Raw genomic sequence first — 20,489 nt, forward strand, 5'->3', positions numbered from 1 at the left:
TGTTCCAGCTCACAACACTATTTTTCTCCATTCTACTATATATTATTTATTTAATTTAGAAACTGACGTCAGTTGGACGTTATGCAGGTACTCTAGTTACATAGAGGATAAAGTATGATGGCTGTCATAAAATGTCATTTAATGAAGTAAATATTTGTGTTATATTCACTCTACATTCAATACATGACCATAGAAGAAAAAAACAATACACGTTTCTCTTGATTTTAGATTTCTCATACATATCTATGGATTACCTACGATATACTGAGTGGAAAAAATGACCACCTTTAATTTAAAAGAAAACTTTAAGATATAAAACAGCATTTATACAAAATGCAAGGTTCATTTAACTATACATATTACAAAATATATTACTTCTGTTAGGTGTGCACATGTAACGATAGTTTGATATTTAAAAACTGCTCAGTATTCATGGAATTTTCTACCTACGATGCTGGGTTAATCTTGCACTAACTTTTTCATTTTGATTTTTTTTAGAGCTTTTATTGAGGATTATGTTAAAAGTGTATTTTAGTAGCATTTTTTATAAATGCATTATTTGTAAAGATATATCCACAAAGACTATGTTATTCACACTAACAAAAACTTTAAATAATATTTTTTTACACAACCATTACTCCTGCAATTAAATATTTCTAGAATGTACAATTTGGAAGAAATCTATAAAATTGTATTTCCCAAACTTAACACTAAATTGAAAAGTCTGTATAACAAATGTTGTTGTACAACATAACAGGTACAGTCTTAGGGCTTTTAAAAATTAACTTAATTTTTTCACTTGAGAGGATACTTTTTATTCACATCTATTTCATGAGAATAAGTGATGATGTGAAGCTTCATTTTTAGTAGTTAGGATGGCTTATTTATTTTCTGATTATTATTATCAGAGTCTAAAATGTCAGGCTGAAAAACAGGTGACTCATGTTGTTTAAACCAAAGATGTGTATATAAACTGTCAGGGTTTGAAAGAAGTGAGTGATGAGTCCCACGCTCAACTACCTGCCCTCCTTCAAGAATGATAATATCATCAGCATCAACCACCGTTGACAAGCGATGTGCAATAAAAATGGAGGTTCTTCCTTTTGATGCTCTCCTCAGGGCATTCATGATTTTCTGTAAAACATAGTTATGGCTGTTTATAAGATGAATTAATTTCCAATTTTAAATCAAGATGTCATACACAACAAATAAAAAAATGCATTCTATCAGTACATGTATATACAAAATGTCAAACTGCTTAAAAGCTTTGTTATTAATCTTGTAATTTCTTTTAAATAAATAAGCATTTATTTCAGATCTGATTGTGACTACTGTACCCGAATACAGGTTAATTGTTAAGCATCAGGCATACATACCTAACAGAGTGACAAAGTAGTTATTACTACACTGAAAGACTGCTTTCCTTCTCCTTTATAACACACTAAATTATGTTTCTTACACTAAAATATTCTTCACTTGCATCCTTACCATATAAACTAAACCACACTTCTTATAATGAAAGGTTGCTTTATTTCTACCCTTATATAACATTATAATTCAAATTTATACTGTAAGATTTCCAGGGTCCACTTTAGATCTATATTATATTGTAAAACAATATTTTGATAACAGTGCTCAAGTACAAACCACAAACAAATGAAGTCATGAAAAGTTCTCTCATACATTTTTGATTTATTACAGAATATGGTTAAAATAATAAATCCATATACATTTTTCATTTATAAAACCTAAAATATGTTTTGTGTGATGATGTGTCCATACATCCTGTAGAAGTGTGAATGGCTGAAAAATGTACCCAGAAATCATGCTACACTAGTCAGGATGTTGCTAGCAGAATATTCTTCAGATGAAAATATGACATTGATTTTTATGAACTATAATCAAATATCTTATGATGTAAGACTGGTGTGCTATTTTCTTTTAAAAAAAAAAGCGTTCATTTCACATTTTAATACTCACTGCAAATACAAAAGGTATCATTAGAGCCTATGATGGCTCATAAATGTCAATAACTACATGTACTTAACTAACAATAACAATACAGGCTATGCAATAAAAAATATGATGTATATACTTCTGGTTTCTTAAGTAGACTTTATATTTTCATAACAGAAAATAGGTGATTATACATCTTTTCTTTAAAATAGCCCTTGCTGCAGATAGAAAAATATACAGGTTGTATTTTGGTGCACAAATTTTGAGTCAACCTATTTATTACAAAATGGCAAACCATATCAAATTCACCTATGACCTCAAGGAGTTCTGTAAAAAATCAAAATATTCCTATCCAAATCTCTGGTTATGTTTGACAGAAAAGAACAAGTATCACCTACCACTAGCATAGAAAACTACAAATGAAAGTTAACAATTGTAATTATGTACTTAATATAGAGCTATTGTTGTTCAATTATAAGTAACAATCTCCATACACACACACACAAATATGTAAAACAATAATGAATCAACTTCATTTTAGAAACCTGGATTGAGTTTCAGCAAAATAAAATTTCTGTTAATCTAGGCCTTGGTGAAAACTATATTTTTATACACCCACACACACCATTTTTTTTTAAATGCTAAAAATATGAGCATGAATTTAATCAAATAATATAATTAAATTGAATAACTCATGGTTTTCTAAAGTCTGCTACATGGAGCTTTTGGTTTAACATTACAAAATCAATCAGCTTGTAGTAACATTTGTGTTAAGAAGAAATATTTCAAATAGGCCAAACAGGTTAAAGTTGGTGCAGAAAGTGTCTATGGAACATTTATTCTTCTATACTTTTGAACACTTTCACCAAGACTGCTGTTGAAGGCAAGATCCAACGTGAATACCTTTGAATCTGGCTTTTCCTAGGTTTCATATGTGTCAGCAAAAATCTTCATGGTTAAGATGTTGCCATGACTTTAAAAATACCAAATTTGTTTAACATCAAGATGCAGATTTAGTGGGAAAATATTTTAATTAGGCATCTGTAAAAAACAAGCATTTCTGAAAATAAGTTACAAAACTTAACTTGAGTATTCTCCAATTTCTTTCAATTAAAATCTAATCTACACTTACCACTATAGTATATTCTAAGAGAGGCCTGGAGGAGAATATAGGGGTAAAGCTCCAGTAACTTTGGGTTTAATAAGCCTTTCAGGAATTCTCAAGTTAAAGCTTTTCATGTTTAGGAAATGTAATTCAATCAACAAAAACTATCATTTAGAATTTCTGTTTACAATTTTATATTAATATTATATGCATACTCCTGGCTAAATGATACAAAAGGTCACAATCCCAATAATTCAAATGCTGAAATTCACCCCCCCCCCCACATAATGTCATCCAAATACTTCAAATTATCCACAACAGTATAAACAATTCCACATATTTACTAGTTACATTTATTGTCTTAGAGCCACTTTTTTGTTGAGCTTTGTAATATGTGGGCCTAACTCATTTAGTCAGCTTCTCATACATTTATTTTGTCTTTCTTTTACATTGTAGTTCCTTGGTTATTACTTCTAGTGCCTCTTTTTTTTGCATCACTCAGCTCTTTTTTTTATTTATAATACATATTATCTTGCTAATGCAATGCAATTCAGCCTTAATTAGACAACATCATTTCTGAATTATTCTGTGGCAATCTTTTTTTTTTAATTTTTTAAAAAATAATTTTACAAAATAAGTGGACGTTAAGAAGAGATATTTCTGTTCTAACCAAAAGGCCACCACAACATTCATTTCAAAGATGTCTGCAAGAGAGACATGAAGTCTATGGACAACAATTCAGACACATAGGAAAAAACTGCTGAGAACAGGAGTGACTGGAAGCAAGCAGTTAAGTTGGGCTTCTGATAGGAAGAGGAGAGAATGAAGGAAAAAGCAGAGGAGAATATGTCAAAAAATGTAAAAGCTGCACAATCAACTTCAGAACAAACAAATTATTCATGTGACAAATGAGAGAAAACATGCTCTTCTCAAATTGGATTATTCTGTCATGCCCAGAAGTGTCAACACAAGTGAAACTCTTTTTACAGATGCAGATATCTGTTGTCTTATAAGACAGAAAGATACCAACTACTTCTGTTCCTTGATAAAACTGAATGTTGACTTGAACCTCCAGTCCACTACAACAGCTTCACAGAGCTAGCATAAGCTTGGCAAGAACTCAAAATTTATTTGAATTACTAATTCACACACCCAATAATTATCAGTTTTCATAGTGTTTTGAAACAAATGATACATTTTCTACCTTGTAAATCAAGCTGTTCACATTCATTAGAATTCAGAATATTACTGGCAATACACAGTAACCTCAATATATTCATCATAATGATACAGTTTTCTTGAAATAAAGAATTTATGAGTTAGCACAGATAAACATTTCAATAAACAACAGTTGATTGGTTTCTTTTTCTGAAGAATGTCAGAATACACTATGTATGTTTCCAAAGGCTTTTACAGAAATTTTGTCACAACATAATCTTTATCCCTTACACTCTGCACAATGTTGGGTACTTTTGTGCCAATTAAAATTTCCCTTGCTGGAAGCTGCTTTGCACTAACTCATAAGTAAGACTTTCCACATATGTGTCTCACTGTGTCTGCACTGAAAAATTGTGGCTTGAAAAATCATGCCAAAATCTCTTTTGTAAGTTTCATTTACTTCTTTGTTTGAAAAAGGTAATTGAGAAGTTTTCTCTTGAAAAATAATGACATAGATTTTCAGCATGAAGAATATCGCTGTATAAAGAAAGACCCATGAGAATGATTTAATTAGGAACATATTTGTAGCATTTCAATGGGACTATATTAATATCTGTGCTATGCCTTCATTAAAGATGTGAAAACAGATTTTTGTTTTTTAACATTAGCCTTGCAGAACACCTACTTTGACATTTGGAAATTTTTAAACCAGTCTCTATTAATCTAGGTTAATTCACAATGTATTTTTTCCAGTTGCTACCACTTTTCTCTATCTATAGCAGTGTATCTTTGATCAAGAACATGGTCATTGCATCTTCTAGTTTGCCAATAAAATTAGTATAATGCAGGTGTTTTTTAGCTTCTCACCAGAACTTAAAACTACCATGCTATATTGATTATTAAACTTCCTATCATTAAATGCACATTATGATTATGATAATACCATTTCTGATTTCTTGCTCTCAAAAAATAATAATGAAGTATTACAATAATTATGGCATGTGTCATGACTGAATATTCTGGACAATAATATCCACTTTCAATTTTTTGTTTTCAAAAAAGCTGATTGTAAACTTTTGGAAAAATATATGAACAGTTTAAACTTTAAAATAGACTGATAGTGTTGAACAGGGCTTATTATAAACCACATGAATTACACTGAAACTCTGCTCTATTGAAGCTATTAAGTAGACTCAAGACTACAGTTCTTAGAAAGAAAAAATGCTCCCATTTCAACTGTTACAATACACAATAAACAACACAACAGTGCAACTCCATTCAACTTATATTCTTGATACACTGTAAGCTATACTTTACACAAAAAATTAAGTTAATTTCTTATATTGTACTATCAATGACACTTTTTACAATGAAACATAGTACTGATAATATTTCATACTTTTTAAAAAATTTAACTTATTCTGACAAAAATTTGTAACTAGAGTAACTTATACTGCATAGCTTGAAATGCTTTTTGTATGTTATTTAATAAACTTACATATTCTGTAATGGCATCTAAATTAGAAGTTGCTTCATCGAATACTAAAATAGGACTGTCCTTCAATGCAGCTCTGGCTATGGCAACTCTCTGTTTTTCCCCACCTGCAACAAATAACACAAGTTAAAATTCTTTACCCCAGAGTCAAAGTTAATGTTGAAACTCTTGAGGTACAATGGGCTTGTGACTGTTGTTTAGAAGTAGATACTGCATACTAAAACTAAGCAATATTATTATTTTTAATTTCTAAGTAAACTACTATTTCATCAAACTTGTTGAACAAAAATAATCTTATTTTAAATATTGTTTTCCACAAAACAAATCTTTAATATGAAAATACAATGATAATAATGAAGTTTTTCTAAAAGATACAATGCTTTTTGAATATTATTAATTTCAAATGAAGTTAAAGACAAAAAAAATTATTTCTCAAAATTGATTTATTAGCCAGTTCTAGAATATGTCCAGTTACTAGTTTTCCATGCCTTTGACTTGAAGGCTTATTTAAAGTCAGTGCTGATAACATTGAGTAATAAAGCTAGAGTGCTACAGTCATGCTTTTAGCATCACATTACTACTGTTACTAACTAGAGATTGTAACATTGTATTAAACTTTTTATGAAGAAAATACTTATTATACAAATATCATTAAACTAACAACAACATTGTAAGAGAAAACTGATTGGGTCATTCACTGCTAACATTGTTGTAATTTTACCATATACTTTAAGTAGATGATCTGGAAAGTATAAAGTAGGTCAATATAAGTTTGAGTTTTGTGAACATAAGCAACAGCAGAAAATCTACACACATGGCTGGTTAGAGCAATAAACCATTCTTAACTGTAAAGGAGCTCTCACATATTAGAATATAACAAATGTATACATCTTTGCAAAAACTGTGTTTTAGACTCACAAATAACAATAATTATATTTAATCTCCCATTTCCTAGTAGCAGTTTCAATATAACCATAACATAAATCAATGACTAAATAAAACTGTACTGAAAACTAAGTAATTTCACCACGAATGGAACTCCAAACAAGAAATTATTGAAAATGTACTACAAGTATTCACTGATATATACTCACAGTATTTACACTTTCCCATATCATTATGTAACAAATGAGTAAAAGAAAAATTCAGATAAGATACACATGCCATTCCTGACATTAAATCAAATGGTTCACGGCAGCAAAGTATTTCTATTAATTTCCAAAACTACTTTCTATTGTAAACATGCTGTTTAAGTAAGTATTTGGTTTCTGAAAAACAATCACTTATTTTCGGTGACCACGGGACTTTATTGTGAGTAATTTTCAACTGTTATAACAACAGTAAATTGTTAAATGTGCTGTCTTTAGAAATGTGACCTTGGCCAGTGTAGAACTTTTGAGAAGTGACCTCAAGAAATTATTTATGGGTTTTCAAAGAATGCCAAACTAATTTAAGTAATCCAGCACAATGTATTTGTTTAAGCATAAGTATCACACGCACTTTTGCTTATTTTTATCATAATTTCACCATATAGTTTTGCTGCTCTAAATCAGCTGTTTTTAATCCAAATGACAAAAAACTAAAAATGATCCACTTTTACTCTTAGGTGAAGTTGTATTAAAAATGCTACACCAATAGCTCATTTAACATTTTGCATAGGCATGCACAAAAATGTATCAAATTTGAGCAGTTTTTGTTGAATAACTTTTTGCGTGTGACTAATTGTGGATTGAAAAGATCCATTAGTGTACCTAATTTGAAAAAATCCATAAAAGTTGAGAATATTTTTCTATCAAATTTCCTTACTTTTGGTGAAAAGAAAAACAAAAAAGAGAGGAAGAAAATCAATCAAAATTGGAGATGTTATATCTCAGGTATTTCTTAACGTATTGCCTTGAAATTTGGTATGTTAGTAAGGGTGCAGTAGAGCACATCCACTGAAAATATATGATAGTTTGGATTACCACAGTCTGAGATACAGAAGGTGGAAAATGCTTAACTATCACTCCTGTTAATAACACACAGTGTATCCTGAAGCAAGTTGTTTTGGCCACATGACTCACTACCGTGTATCTTGATCTATCTGTACCTACCAGACAGCATCAATCCTCGTTCTCCAACTTGTGTTTCGTATTTGTCAGGCCACCTCATGATGGTGTCATGAAGTTCTGCAAGTCTTGCTGCCTGGTATACCTCATCTAGGCTCTTGGTTAAATCCCCATAGTGGAGATTATGTAGTATAGTATTATGAAAGAGTACTGTGTCCTGAAAAGTAAATTTTTGAAAAATTAACTAGTAATAAGTAATGGATTGTCAGAATGTAAGATTTCTAATGAAAAATCTACTACAATAATGAGCCATATGTTATCTGGATGAAAAATTACTAAAAAACAAGCATGTGAATCAGCCATTGAAAATAGTTTCACTAGCTCTCAAAATTATTGACTGCATACAGACAAGCCATGGCATTTTGTGAAAAGCCTAAAGTACACCTTAAAAAAAAATAATAATTCTCAATTTTTGCTGTAAATAGCATCAAATATTCAAATATTATGAAATAAAACTGCTAGCAAATAACTAGAATACTTAATGATACAACCACACTATCTTGCCTAATTTGAGACACTATTTAAGGCTGATTTTAGTAAGACCAAGGCAAATGTGAAATTTGTTTAAATATGGTTGTCTCATGTTTGGAAGATGTCACGGATGAGTTTTATTAAGCAGTGACTGATCCTTATGAACATGAAATATTATGAAGAATGCATTAACCACATTTTGTGATGGCATCCAAGTGTGTAAAGACAGTAGATACTTTAAAAATTACATTGGAATGATTAAATATTTATTCCATCTCAAATGTGTTATATTTACTTGTGTTTACTCTAAGTTAAAACTATAGCAATACACTAAACATTATAGCAAGTTGTACCTACCCAAAAAGAGTAAAGTAATTTATTAATAATTTTATTTATTTGTCGTACACCATTTTTAACATGCGTAGTTGTATTATTTTATTACGGAAGTAACATTTGCACTTTAAGTAAGCTAAGCGAGAATCGGTGGGATGATAAAATTGGATGCTAAAATGAGAAAACTTAATTAACCTGATTAAGTTCTTCAGTACTTACTGCATTGTCTGCCTTTAAGTACCTACACATTGAAATTAGGTTCACTGAACTGTTATCAAGTGATGCATGAGACTCATCCTGTCTCAAGACACATATATGCTTTTCTAAATATCAAACATCTTTGTGTGGCAAAGTCTTTAAGAGTTAACTTGTTTGCAGCCTGCGATGGCATTACTTAATATTGTAATAAAGTATAAAAAAAATGCTGTGTTTAATAAAAAAACTTTATATTTTCAATTTTAATAATAGAAATACATCAAAATAAGTTTAATATCACTAAGATTACTGCACAACAATATATTAAAATTACATATAACACTACTTGTTGCATACAATCTCTATGAAGAAACACTGCAGTTATGTGGAGAATATGCTCACTAGGCAAGAAAGCCCTGGCTTTTTTTCCATTGCTCATTGGTCAGGACAACTGACTAATCATGTATAGGTTCTTATCATGGAATCACCTAGTTCTCGAACATTTTTACACTGTATGATAGATGCTTTCAATATTGTTATCATGAATAACCAAAATTGTGGAGCCTGTGCTACGGTGAAATATACTAAATGTTAGACTTATCTTTGCTTCTAATCATGATCATGCCCTGATAGATAAATATACCCCTACCCCCATGGTGCAAAAGTACAGAATCTTTAATAAATCTGGACTTTTTTTTTAGTCTATGGTCTGCATAACAACTAAATAAAGTTTACATTTTCTGAGAAAAATATTAAAATATAACAAGCCAAGAATTACTGTGACACAAGATTCCTAACTTTCCTCTTTTACATCATGCATGGTTGCAAACTTTTTAATTTACTTAATTCTATTAAAATTTCACTTTTTCATATTTTCTACAAATAGGGTGTAAAATTTCTCTATCCAGTTATTCAAATAGGATTATTTATACTGTTCAATTTTTCAAGCACCTTTTACTAAGACTGAGTAATTATTTATTATCATTATGCTGTTTGTTTTTTATCTTTACATTTCTTTAGAAAACTTAATATATTAGTCTTTACACAATATAGAAATGCCTGAACATTTGAAGTGTATTATAATACAAAATATTCTGTGATTAATAAGGAGAACAATGCATTGCTAAATTTAGTAAAATTACAATGTTGTTACGTAATTAGCTCCAACTATGATAAGGTCCTGGAATCACCACTGATCTATCAAATTATTTCTACTAACTCAACACAAGCAAAACAAAAGCTATAAACACAATCAGAGGATATTTTATAAAACTTTGATATACCGTTTACCTGTGGAACAATAGCTATAGCTTTTCTCAGACTGACAAGATCAACATCCTTAATATCTTTACCCGCAATCATAATCCTGCCTTTATCAGGATTAAAGAAACGATACAGCAATCGAATAATAGTTGACTTCCTAGAAGATTTAAAATGAAAGGACTGTTAACTATGTTAACTAAAATTTTGTATAAAAATCAAAACATTTCCAAAAGCAGTTGTAAGTTTTGCTAGTGTTGTGTGCATTTCAATAAAGGTGTGATAGCCTAATGCAGCTTTTAATTTAAGCAGAATTCATAAAAACAGATTACATTGGAAAGTATGATGGGTTTGGTAATCAATTTGCCAATATTCTGACAAGTGAATGGCTGATGGTATATTTAAACCTGAAAAATTAATTAAAATATTGTTTTTTTATTGTTATAATGTAATTAATTTTAAATATTATTTTGTAAATTTCAATATACAATTAAATGATTTCTCAGTTATTAGTTATAAAGACCATGATTAAGTTATCTGTTGAACTTCCAATATAAATACTGAACTTCATACAAAAATAAAATATTCACTTCTTTTAGGCACAGTCCAATATTTTAACCCTTTCGACACAGGTACCCCCTTTTAAACACTTTTCTGAGCAAGTCATTGTGTTACATTCAACACTTAATTAAATACTCTTACTATCAATGTATGTGAATGAAATTAACATTATAATGTATATTATGATTAGAAGTTTTCTGGATGAATGCATTTTGTCAACCCCCAATTGGTGTCACATCCACCTTCAATAGATTTGAACTTTATAGCCTACATGTAGAGGTTACATACACATGTATATAGTCATTAAAAAGAACTAATTTTACACTATAATCCAACAATGGTTATTTTGAAATTGGCATGTAGTTTTCATCACAGGGTACACATAACTGCTTGTAGTATTGTTGGCTGCTTGATCGACTATAGCACTTATGGTTGTTTCTTACCGAAATAAGTGAAAGTTAGAGATATAGTTAAATTGTGCTTAGGTCTTACTTTAATATCTTAGTTAATAATGCATTATAAATGTTTTAAAATGCATAATTGAAAGGGTTAAACATATTTTAGATATACTTCACACTTTGCATCAGTTTTCAAGCCTTACAATATTACATGGTGCCCAAAACTTTTTCTGAAATGTTGCGCATCTCTGCCAAATACTGTAATGTGCCCCATGGGCACCGTTGACTTGTGTCCAGATGAATAATAAATGGTAAAGGAAAAGAAAGGAAAATACAACATTAAAAACTAACTATATATGAAAAGGGGGAAAGATCTGAAATTACAAATATAACCAAAAGATCTTTAGAGATATTCTACAAACAATTAAAAGGTATGTACTTTTTTTCTAATAGCTACGGTTAGTGATATGGTAGAGAAAATGAAAAATAAAATAAAAATTAACCTTTAAAAAAGCTTTAGATATTCAGTTAAGAGGTTCTGGAGGTTATGCAAATGAAATATGAAAACTATAAGATGAAGACAATTATTTTTATAATTAAAATAAAAATCACCTTGCATTGAACTATTCAGAGTTTCAGTACAAATAACTACAATAGATAAGTAACATATTTTTATTATAATGTGTAATTAAAATAATGTCATTTCTTCTGTACAAGATACTTATAATCTTTAACAAAATATTACCAGGTTTTGTGAAGATATCTCAGAGTATCATATGTTGTGTTGCATAAATGTCCATCCTCAGCTGAGCAGTCGTGAAACACATCCGCCCATTGCAAAAGGGCTAACAGAAGTTTTAATTAACATAAGTATGTATTTTAATTACATTCATAGTTAAAACATTTTCTGAGCAAAGAATCTTACCTAAGATACATTCAAGTAAATATTCTAACCTAAGCTTCATTTTTGCAAAGGACTTAAACATTTTGTGTGTGTGTTCATTTAAACTGGCAAAACACAAAAGTTGTAAACTGCACTGAAAACAAACTGAGATTAGATCACGACAGAACAAACCAAGCTGTTCACAAAAGCTGTTTAAAACAAATACAGAAGAAGCTAAGCATACTCAGATTTAGTAATAGTTAAGATTGTATGATACAACCACAGCTACAAGATAGCTTTTATAACAGATACTTAACACTAAGTGACACAATCATAAACTGGAACCTCTAACAACCAAACTTAAAAGAATTTGACAAAACCATAGCCAAAATTTTGAACATTTTCCACTGTTATTTAAAACTGTTATGCAGCCAAGACTATGAGTTCTCAGACCTGCTATAACCACATTTTCAAATTTCTGGACAATGTTTCAAAATTTATAGAAAAACTTAAAAACACAACATATCATATTAATCAATGTCTTAACTACAAAGTACTATTTGCATCATCTTACAAAAAAGATAATAATACAATTTATATTGTAGTAAAAATAACATAACTGAGAATGTTAATTTAAAGAACTCATATGTGTACCCAAGTTGCTTGTTTCTAGTTTCAAGGCATTAAGTTTTATTTTGCGTAAAGAAAAAAAAAAGGTGCAAATTACTATAGCTCTAAAACCTTGATAAATCTGTTTTATTACTTATAACTTATTTAGCCTCTAAACAGGTAACTAGATTGTATCACACCTGTAAAACTTTCTAAGAAATGTACATTGTTCTTTTTTAAAAAATGGTGCAAACTCTCTAAAAAGTACAAAAGCTTAGTAAATCTGGATTTTTTTCTTCTTCTTTGACTTATGGCATGCAACAGTTTAAATAAAGTTTATATTTACACTACTTAATTTTTTTGACTTAACAAAAACATAATTAATAAAATTTCTTCAGGTGATTCTTAATTAGTTTGATTTCTTGAAAACATTTTGCCATTTATGCAAGTTTTACTGCTTACACATAAAGCATGTACTTGAACCTTCCTCAGAACTTCTTGCATCATTGCAAGGTCTTTGCTAAATACACTTTTTGTTTCCTGTTCCTGCTGATATCGTTAAACTTAGGCTACTATTTCTTTCTCTAATGTCCTTCTTTTTCAGAGCTTTGTCCAGTTTTACTGATGCACCTGTGATGAGTTATTAGTTACGAACATGAGTATATTTCGGACAGTCAACTTAGTAATATTTTCTACACAGGTATCTTTCCTTTTCTCTCAAATTGCATGCGTCTTCCACTTTTTCAGCTGCAGGTTTATGTTTCAGTTCCATTTCTTACTTTACAGCCTTTTCCTTTTCTTCTGGACATGCACAGTAAAGTGCCTGTGCTCTATGTGCACTCTCAAAATCCTTTTAGCTACAAGTATATTTTGATATCTTTTGTAAGGTGTAGTTCTCTTACAATGTCTTTGTTTCCTTTGGAATACTTCTTTGATATAATTGAGTCATTGGCTGAAAAAACACATACTGGTACTAAAGCACTAGTGCAATGAGAAAAAGTAAGAAATGCTTAAGCTGTTTATACAGATTCTTGCACTTGAAGTAACTAGCTGCATTTTTCAACTTTTGATTTCCCACTTGTCACTGAGTTATACCAATCTCAAGGAATTCCACCCCTCACTGGTAACCCTGGACTTCAAATCTGTTTTTAAGTATTTTAAACAGTTGATATTGACTGAATAATTCACAAGAATAAATTAATAGCATCAATGCTACACATTCTTAAAATTCTTATATCTATGTAAAATTAACGGAACTAAAAAACATTTCAAAACAACACAATACGTCTTAGTATTCTCCGACACTATAATTGCAAAATTGGGATTAGAATAGTGTTTTTTAAAACTCTCTGAAACTACCAATCAACAAAATAGGGGAGGGGATATTAAATTTCTGTGACACCATAAAAGCCACAAAATTAAACCAGTGTCCTTTACAATTTGATGGTAATATAACAATTATAGAATAGACCTATAAACTTTCTAGAACTGCTGTGACTTGTAAAAACCAAGTTATAATATGAAAATTAAAAAATTCAGAAACAAAATAGAGGTTAGATTTATCTGAATATTTTGTACCTTAAAATATTTTCAAACTATAATAACCATAAAACGAAATCTAGCCTTACCCAGATCCACTTCCTCCAACCAGAGCTACCTTTTTTCCTGTAGGAACTGTGAAGCTAAGATTATTCAAGATGGTTTGACCTTTTACATATTTAAAACATACATCTTCAAAAGTAACTGTGGCCTGTGTTGGAGTCACCTGAAGGATTGGAGCTTCAAGTTTTGTCTGAAGAATAGAAAATATGTTTTTTCCCTTTATTCCTTTAGTTAAAGTAAAAGCAGGTGTAAGGTCAAAAAACATGACAGAATTCAATATTTTGTACCTGACCATCAAGTAATCTCTCATTTGATAAAGCCAACATGTATACCTGTATATATATTAGATGTACTTCCTAAGGGTCCCAGAAAGTGTTCTGTTTCAAGAGTAAATAAACACAAAATTAAAAGTAACAAGTACTTTTATTTCTTGCCTTTGAATTTTATATATCATGTTGTGTTGTAGCCTACAGATGGCATAATTCTTCTCGCGATTCATGGCATGAGCAGGTTTTACTGACATCACAACAGTACAAGTTGCAGTGTAAATCATCCCTTATGTGACCTTATTTTAGTGTCTACTGACTGACAGACAGACAACACACTACTTTATAGTGATGTGAGTGGTTAAAACAGGTGACCCCTACAGGTTGCCTTTGACCCCCCCCCCTTTTGGGGAAATAAATCATCCTCACCACTACCTTAAAATGTTTGTTCCATTTGTATCAAACTAATGCAATGCTAGTAAATGTTATACATTTCCTGCTATAGAGCCTGATCAAAGTCATTGCTAAAGTGTTTATTTAGCAAAGTTTCCTGTTTTCAAAGATGCAAAGATATATAAGATACAGTTTTTAAAAATTCTTCCACAAAGTGGGCTAGTGCATGACATTATTGGACCAGTGACCATATTTTTTGTTATTCAAAAATGTGCTTGTTGGAATGAAATAGATAAAAAACAAGCAATATGGCTGTACAAATATAAAAACTGGCCTAACAATTTAATACAAACTTCTATCTATGGGAGGAGTACTTATTTTGTGAATTGAGATAATATAAGAAAAGATAAACACCCATAAATGTTGAGTCACAAAATCTGTGTAGTCTGTAATATATAGTTTTGTTTGAAACAGTGAAGATTTGCAAATTTAAGTATATGGATACTCAGTTACTTAAAAAACTGATGGGCAGAAAAACAAATTCTTTAACTTTTCATCATATAGACAGTATATTGTTATTTCTTCATTTGCTTTCCTAGAAATTAACTTGTGTCACCATATTTGAAATGTATGATTTATTTTTGGAAAATTTACAATGTATAAGAAAATGACAGTACATCATTGACTTGAAAGACAAGTTTCATACATATTAGTTTTTAAACATGTTTCTAAATAGCATATTGAATTTTTCAGAATAATTATAAACAAGCAATTGTTCTGAAAGCATCAACTAAAGCTTACGAGTTTATCAACACAGAGATGCAGTAGCTGTAAACAGCTTTTCTAACCTCAATATTTGGCTTGAGAGCCATCAGCTCAAACATTGTTTGCATATCTATGAGAGACTGTCGAACTTCTCTGTAGACAGATCCCAGGAAGTTAAGTGGCATTGACAGTTGAAATAGCAAGCCATTTACCATCACCAGGTCTCCAATAGTCATAGTACCTGAATGACAAAGAATATCAAAACAACAGGTAAGTACAATATCGAAACAAGTGAAAGCTCGTTTTAATCTATTTAAATTTTTTATAAATTTCCAGTTTGTGAAAATTGAGCTAAAGCTTATCTCAATTTCAGTAATGTAAAAATCTGTCAGATACAACATTCCCGTGCTTTTAAGTGTTTATAATTTAATGTTAATCATATAACTGACATTAGTGTACTTTCTAGCATTACTAAACAAGTGTTGTAAATTTGTTTGATACCACTAGACTTTCTGTTATTACTAATCACATGTATCAATAATTCTGAAGCTACTGTATTTTCTAGTTCATCAATCACGTACAATAAATCTGACTGATGCTACTGTACTTTCTACAATTATCAACTAATACAAAAACCCTAATGGAGAAAAGGCTCAGTATAAAGGCCATGAGAAAAGAAACAAGTAAAATATAAGATAATAACTCCTATGTGACTAGAAATCTTGATACACAAGTGAAATACTAGCATGGCCTGTACAATAATTAATTGTTTAATTATATGAGTCTTATTCCAGCATTTTTGGGACCAATGAATTAATTATTTACTCATTACTGGTATTTAATATGGTATTGATTGTTATTATTATTATTTCCTACTTACCTTTTCTTCTAATGCCCACGAACAGTCAATTCTACTTAAATCTCACCTAGGTATACAGGTTCCACAAAAGGGCAGTCATACCTCACATATACAAACTATAAATTCATTGGTCCAGAAAATGCTGGAGTTGAGCGTATGCAAGTTTTGGGGAAAAAAAAAAACGTATTTTCTGATGGACAAAATGCTAGAAAAATCTACTGGTCCTACTTAAAAATTTACTTGCCTCTTCACTGTGCCATAAAATGCCCACGCAAATCAAACTTTCTGGATTTTGCTTTTATTAAACAACAAATTATAGTTGAAATTGCTGTGCTTAATTAACTTGTATTGAAGAGGTGAAACAACAAACACAATCAACTAGTGATTAATAATAGTTTCTGCTATACAAAAACAAATAAAGAAAACGTAATTCTACCCTCACATACTTACCAAAACTGAGCGTGTCTAATTTTGAAAGATGGAAAAACAAAACAAACAAATTTTTTTTTTAACATTTAGCTTATACTTATATACAATGTTATCATATTTATATACTTTCATGCAAATTGGTTTCTTTTCCATAACTACATATAAGTTACATGTCCGACTAATTATTTAGATTACTTACATTTTAAACAATTTATCAGTGCTATATATATTCCATCTTGATTTTCAAAAGCTTTTGTTTTTAAATCTGTTCCTGCTCCCAATTCAATTATGCAAATTTACTTGCTGGAATATATTTAGATACTGCATTATCACTGCTTGCCTGTTTTGTTACTTGTCTACTTATTAGACAGTACATGTAATTTAAATGCTACTTGTAAAGTTAATTAGGTAGAAGAGGTACTTCAAAAAGTGATGTGCTGAAGTGTTTTCATAGTTCATATTTACAAAAGAAAAAAACAGATGTCACATTAATGCAGAATTTTGGATTTTATATACACAGGAAATTTTGATGAAATAAAAAAAAAAAAAAGAGTACTGAGATTCTAACATGCAGATGCAACAAGACCCACTGGTTCAAATTACCAAGTGTTTTTTTACATAATGTAGCATGAAAAATGTTCCACTGCTCCAAGCATACTTTAAAAAAAAGGGAGAGACCCTGATGCATATATTCAAAAACCATAGGACTTTGATATTAAAAAGTGAATTAGTTTTTTTGTTAGATCATGTTCCTCAGTTGAGAATCCAAACAGTGTTGGGACCACGATAAAACTAATAGTATCTGATTATACTCTAGATTTTCTCATTATTTATTCCTTGTCAGATTTTAAACTTCGTAAGGTAAACCTATAATAATTAAAACGTTTACACCAAAGAATATATAATAATGTTATCTCAACCCTGTTTGACTTACTTGAGTATTTTGGAGTTACATGATTGACACTGATTAATCTAAAATACTATATTATTGTATGGAAAGCTTCTTCTTCTTTCTTGCAAAATGATACTAAAAATTTGGTTACAGTGTTACACAGCTAACTATTAAAAAATTAACACACTATCATCATAAAATAAAGCATTACGGCAACCAGCATAGAAAAATTAAACAGTGTTGTAAACACAACAGTACAATATTATGTGAATAGACTTTCTAGTTTTATTCTTATTCATCCATTAGTAGTTTTAAACTTTGTGAAATAAAAGTTAATCATCAAAAGTTATATTTTTTAGAAAATTAATTGATGTTATTCTAATCTTTATGTTGTTTAACTTTAAATTTATGCTACTTTAAAAATAGTTATAGACAACACTTAAGACTCTAATATTACCATAAACATGCATATGAACAGGCACAAAAAATATTAAAGTATCTAGAATAAAACATCTGGAAAACTGTACATAGTATTGTTGCAACAGGTGAGTGATCAGTGAATGTTTACAAACATTCAATAATGCATGAGCTTAATGTATAGCTTTGAGATATCCAGTATCCCATATACCACTGCACATGTGTGTGGTGTCCATGTTAGGCACTATAGGTGGCATGTTACTGTTTGCATGTGAACTTAGTTAATCGAATAGGAACTACTTTAACATAATATGTAAAAAAATAGGCATTATGATTGAAAATCCTGATTTTAAGAAAGAATGTGACAATTTTTAAAGGCTAGCACAACCTCGGACATTATATTTATATTGCCAGATACAAGGTACATTTTCACTGATTTTGCATACTTATAGTTGCATTGTATATATTTCACATGCAATACTCTTGTTTAGTCTTATAACAGTGATGACACAGTAATTTCAAAGTTGTATTAAAAATAGTAAAGTAAAAAAAAGTAATTGTCCAACAGACAAAGTATAATGGTAAAACTTGTTGTTCCAGGCATCAATTGATGTAAAATGGCCAACCCTGTGGAATAAGGCCCAAAGTAATTGAACATACCGATTACTGTGCAAATAGTATTAGGATTTCAATTATGTACCAAGCATTATATTTACTTGCTTCTTTTCTTTAATCTTCAGAGCTTTACTGTACCATTTGTCTTTTGGGGTTTTTGTATTGATTTTTTATGGTTTGCTTTTACATAATGTATCCAACAACCTACTTTCTTCTTAACAAAAGAAAATAGTATATACTAGAAATGCATTTAATTACAAGTTTAAACTTAAGTATCCTAATTTAACAATGAGAATTATCTTGACCAGTTGCTGTTTTCTTAAACACTGGTCACTTAAATGACAGTTGCTTACTCATTTGATTACTGCAACTGGTCATGTTTGACCACAGATGGTTTAAGTCAATCAATGTAACTCTTCAACTATGGTATATACCTAAAGATTTAAAGCTACAAAGGATCACCTTCACTCATGTAGTATATAAAGCTTTTGAAAATATCTGATCGATGTAACTGATACTTGTGGTATTTATAAGAAATGATTACGATATTTATACTTGTTCCAGATTTGAACATATTACTTTTTATGTTTTAGTACATTATTTTAAAATCCCCAAAAAATTTGTATCGTCCATAAAATGCAAATTTTATCTATTTTTAATTTTTTTAATAATCACGTACTCTCCTTATGGTTTTGAGTAATATACAAGACCCGAAAATAATTGTTGTAAATAAACCTAAACATTAAATGAGTATTTTTATTTTTAACTAGGATTTCATGTTTATATATGTACATAAACAAAATTTTAATTTTGTTTCATAAATGTACTTTTATTTCAAGTTTATGTTTATGCTTCATTGCAACCATACTTTTGTTTATTGTGCCGAATAAATCCTGAGGTTAGCAGCGTGAACTTTGTACATTTGCCGTAAACTATCACGCCTGTTGGTGGTCACTCTAGTTCAGTCCAGTGCAGGCACATTTCAACATTACTGTAGATATGATAGTAAGCAAGCTTTTCGGTACTTGAATATCATTTCTTTGACCTTTCAAACAAGTTTATTTCAACATATGTCCGTGTACATTGTTTCACTATACAGACAAAATTAATTGCCACTACTAGTGAATGTATTTAATAGTTTATAGTACAGGTGATTTCAATAAACACTGCCTGAGCCTGACCCCTTGTTACTTGATACATCCTGTTAGAAGAGATTACCAAATGATACAGACACCATAAATTACACAAAAAATCACTTTACAGCACTTAAAAGATTAGTCCTGGTCACATTCCTCTCATTATAGGCAAGATTTATGTTGGAATTCAAAATTTAAGCTCTTCAGTGCATTGAAATCCCAACTGTGAGAATGTCACAGCTTCCCTGTATTATTGAGATGAATGTATTTAGCCTGTTTCACAACCAACATATGGGTTTCATTGTTATCACTTGTACACTGAGTTTTAAACCATTTGCAAAATATCAGAATAAACTATATATACACACACACACACACACACACATACATATATATAATCAGTTAGACTGTTTTAGTTCTAAAGCAATAACAACAGAAGTGTGGGTCTTACTACTAAGTAAAGATTGTAAGAAGGAAAATATAAAATTCTTATGTGGTACTGGAACTAGTAGTATTACATACAAATCACACAAGTTTATGATTCTAACTACTGAAACATATTATTATTATGAACTAAATATAA

The 20,489-nt window shown here is 30.0% G+C and overlaps 1 protein-coding gene across 2 annotated transcripts in view; it reads right to left on the reverse strand.

Annotated features, from left to right (window-relative positions):
• Positions 1-860: 860 nt before the first annotated feature.
• The window catches only part of LOC106468698 (ATP-binding cassette sub-family B member 7, mitochondrial-like), a 53,761-nt gene continuing 34,132 nt past the window's right edge, over positions 861-20,489 (reverse strand). For both annotated transcript variants that reach the window (XM_013929136.2, XM_022397061.1), the window contains exons 10-15: positions 15,642-15,799; positions 14,161-14,324; positions 10,112-10,241; positions 7,808-7,979; positions 5,718-5,821; positions 861-1,134 (exon numbers count right to left, since the gene is read on the reverse strand). In XM_013929136.2, coding sequence (XP_013784590.1) covers positions 871-1,134; positions 5,718-5,821; positions 7,808-7,979; positions 10,112-10,241; positions 14,161-14,324; positions 15,642-15,799 — 992 coding nt within the window. In that variant the 3' untranslated portion in view covers positions 861-870. The remainder of the gene's footprint in view (positions 1,135-5,717; positions 5,822-7,807; positions 7,980-10,111; positions 10,242-14,160; positions 14,325-15,641; positions 15,800-20,489) is intronic.

The sequence above is a fragment of the Limulus polyphemus genome, unplaced genomic scaffold (assembly GCF_000517525.1).
Source record: "Limulus polyphemus unplaced genomic scaffold, Limulus_polyphemus-2.1.2 Scaffold3119, whole genome shotgun sequence".
NCBI lineage: Eukaryota > Metazoa > Arthropoda > Merostomata > Xiphosura > Limulidae > Limulus > Limulus polyphemus.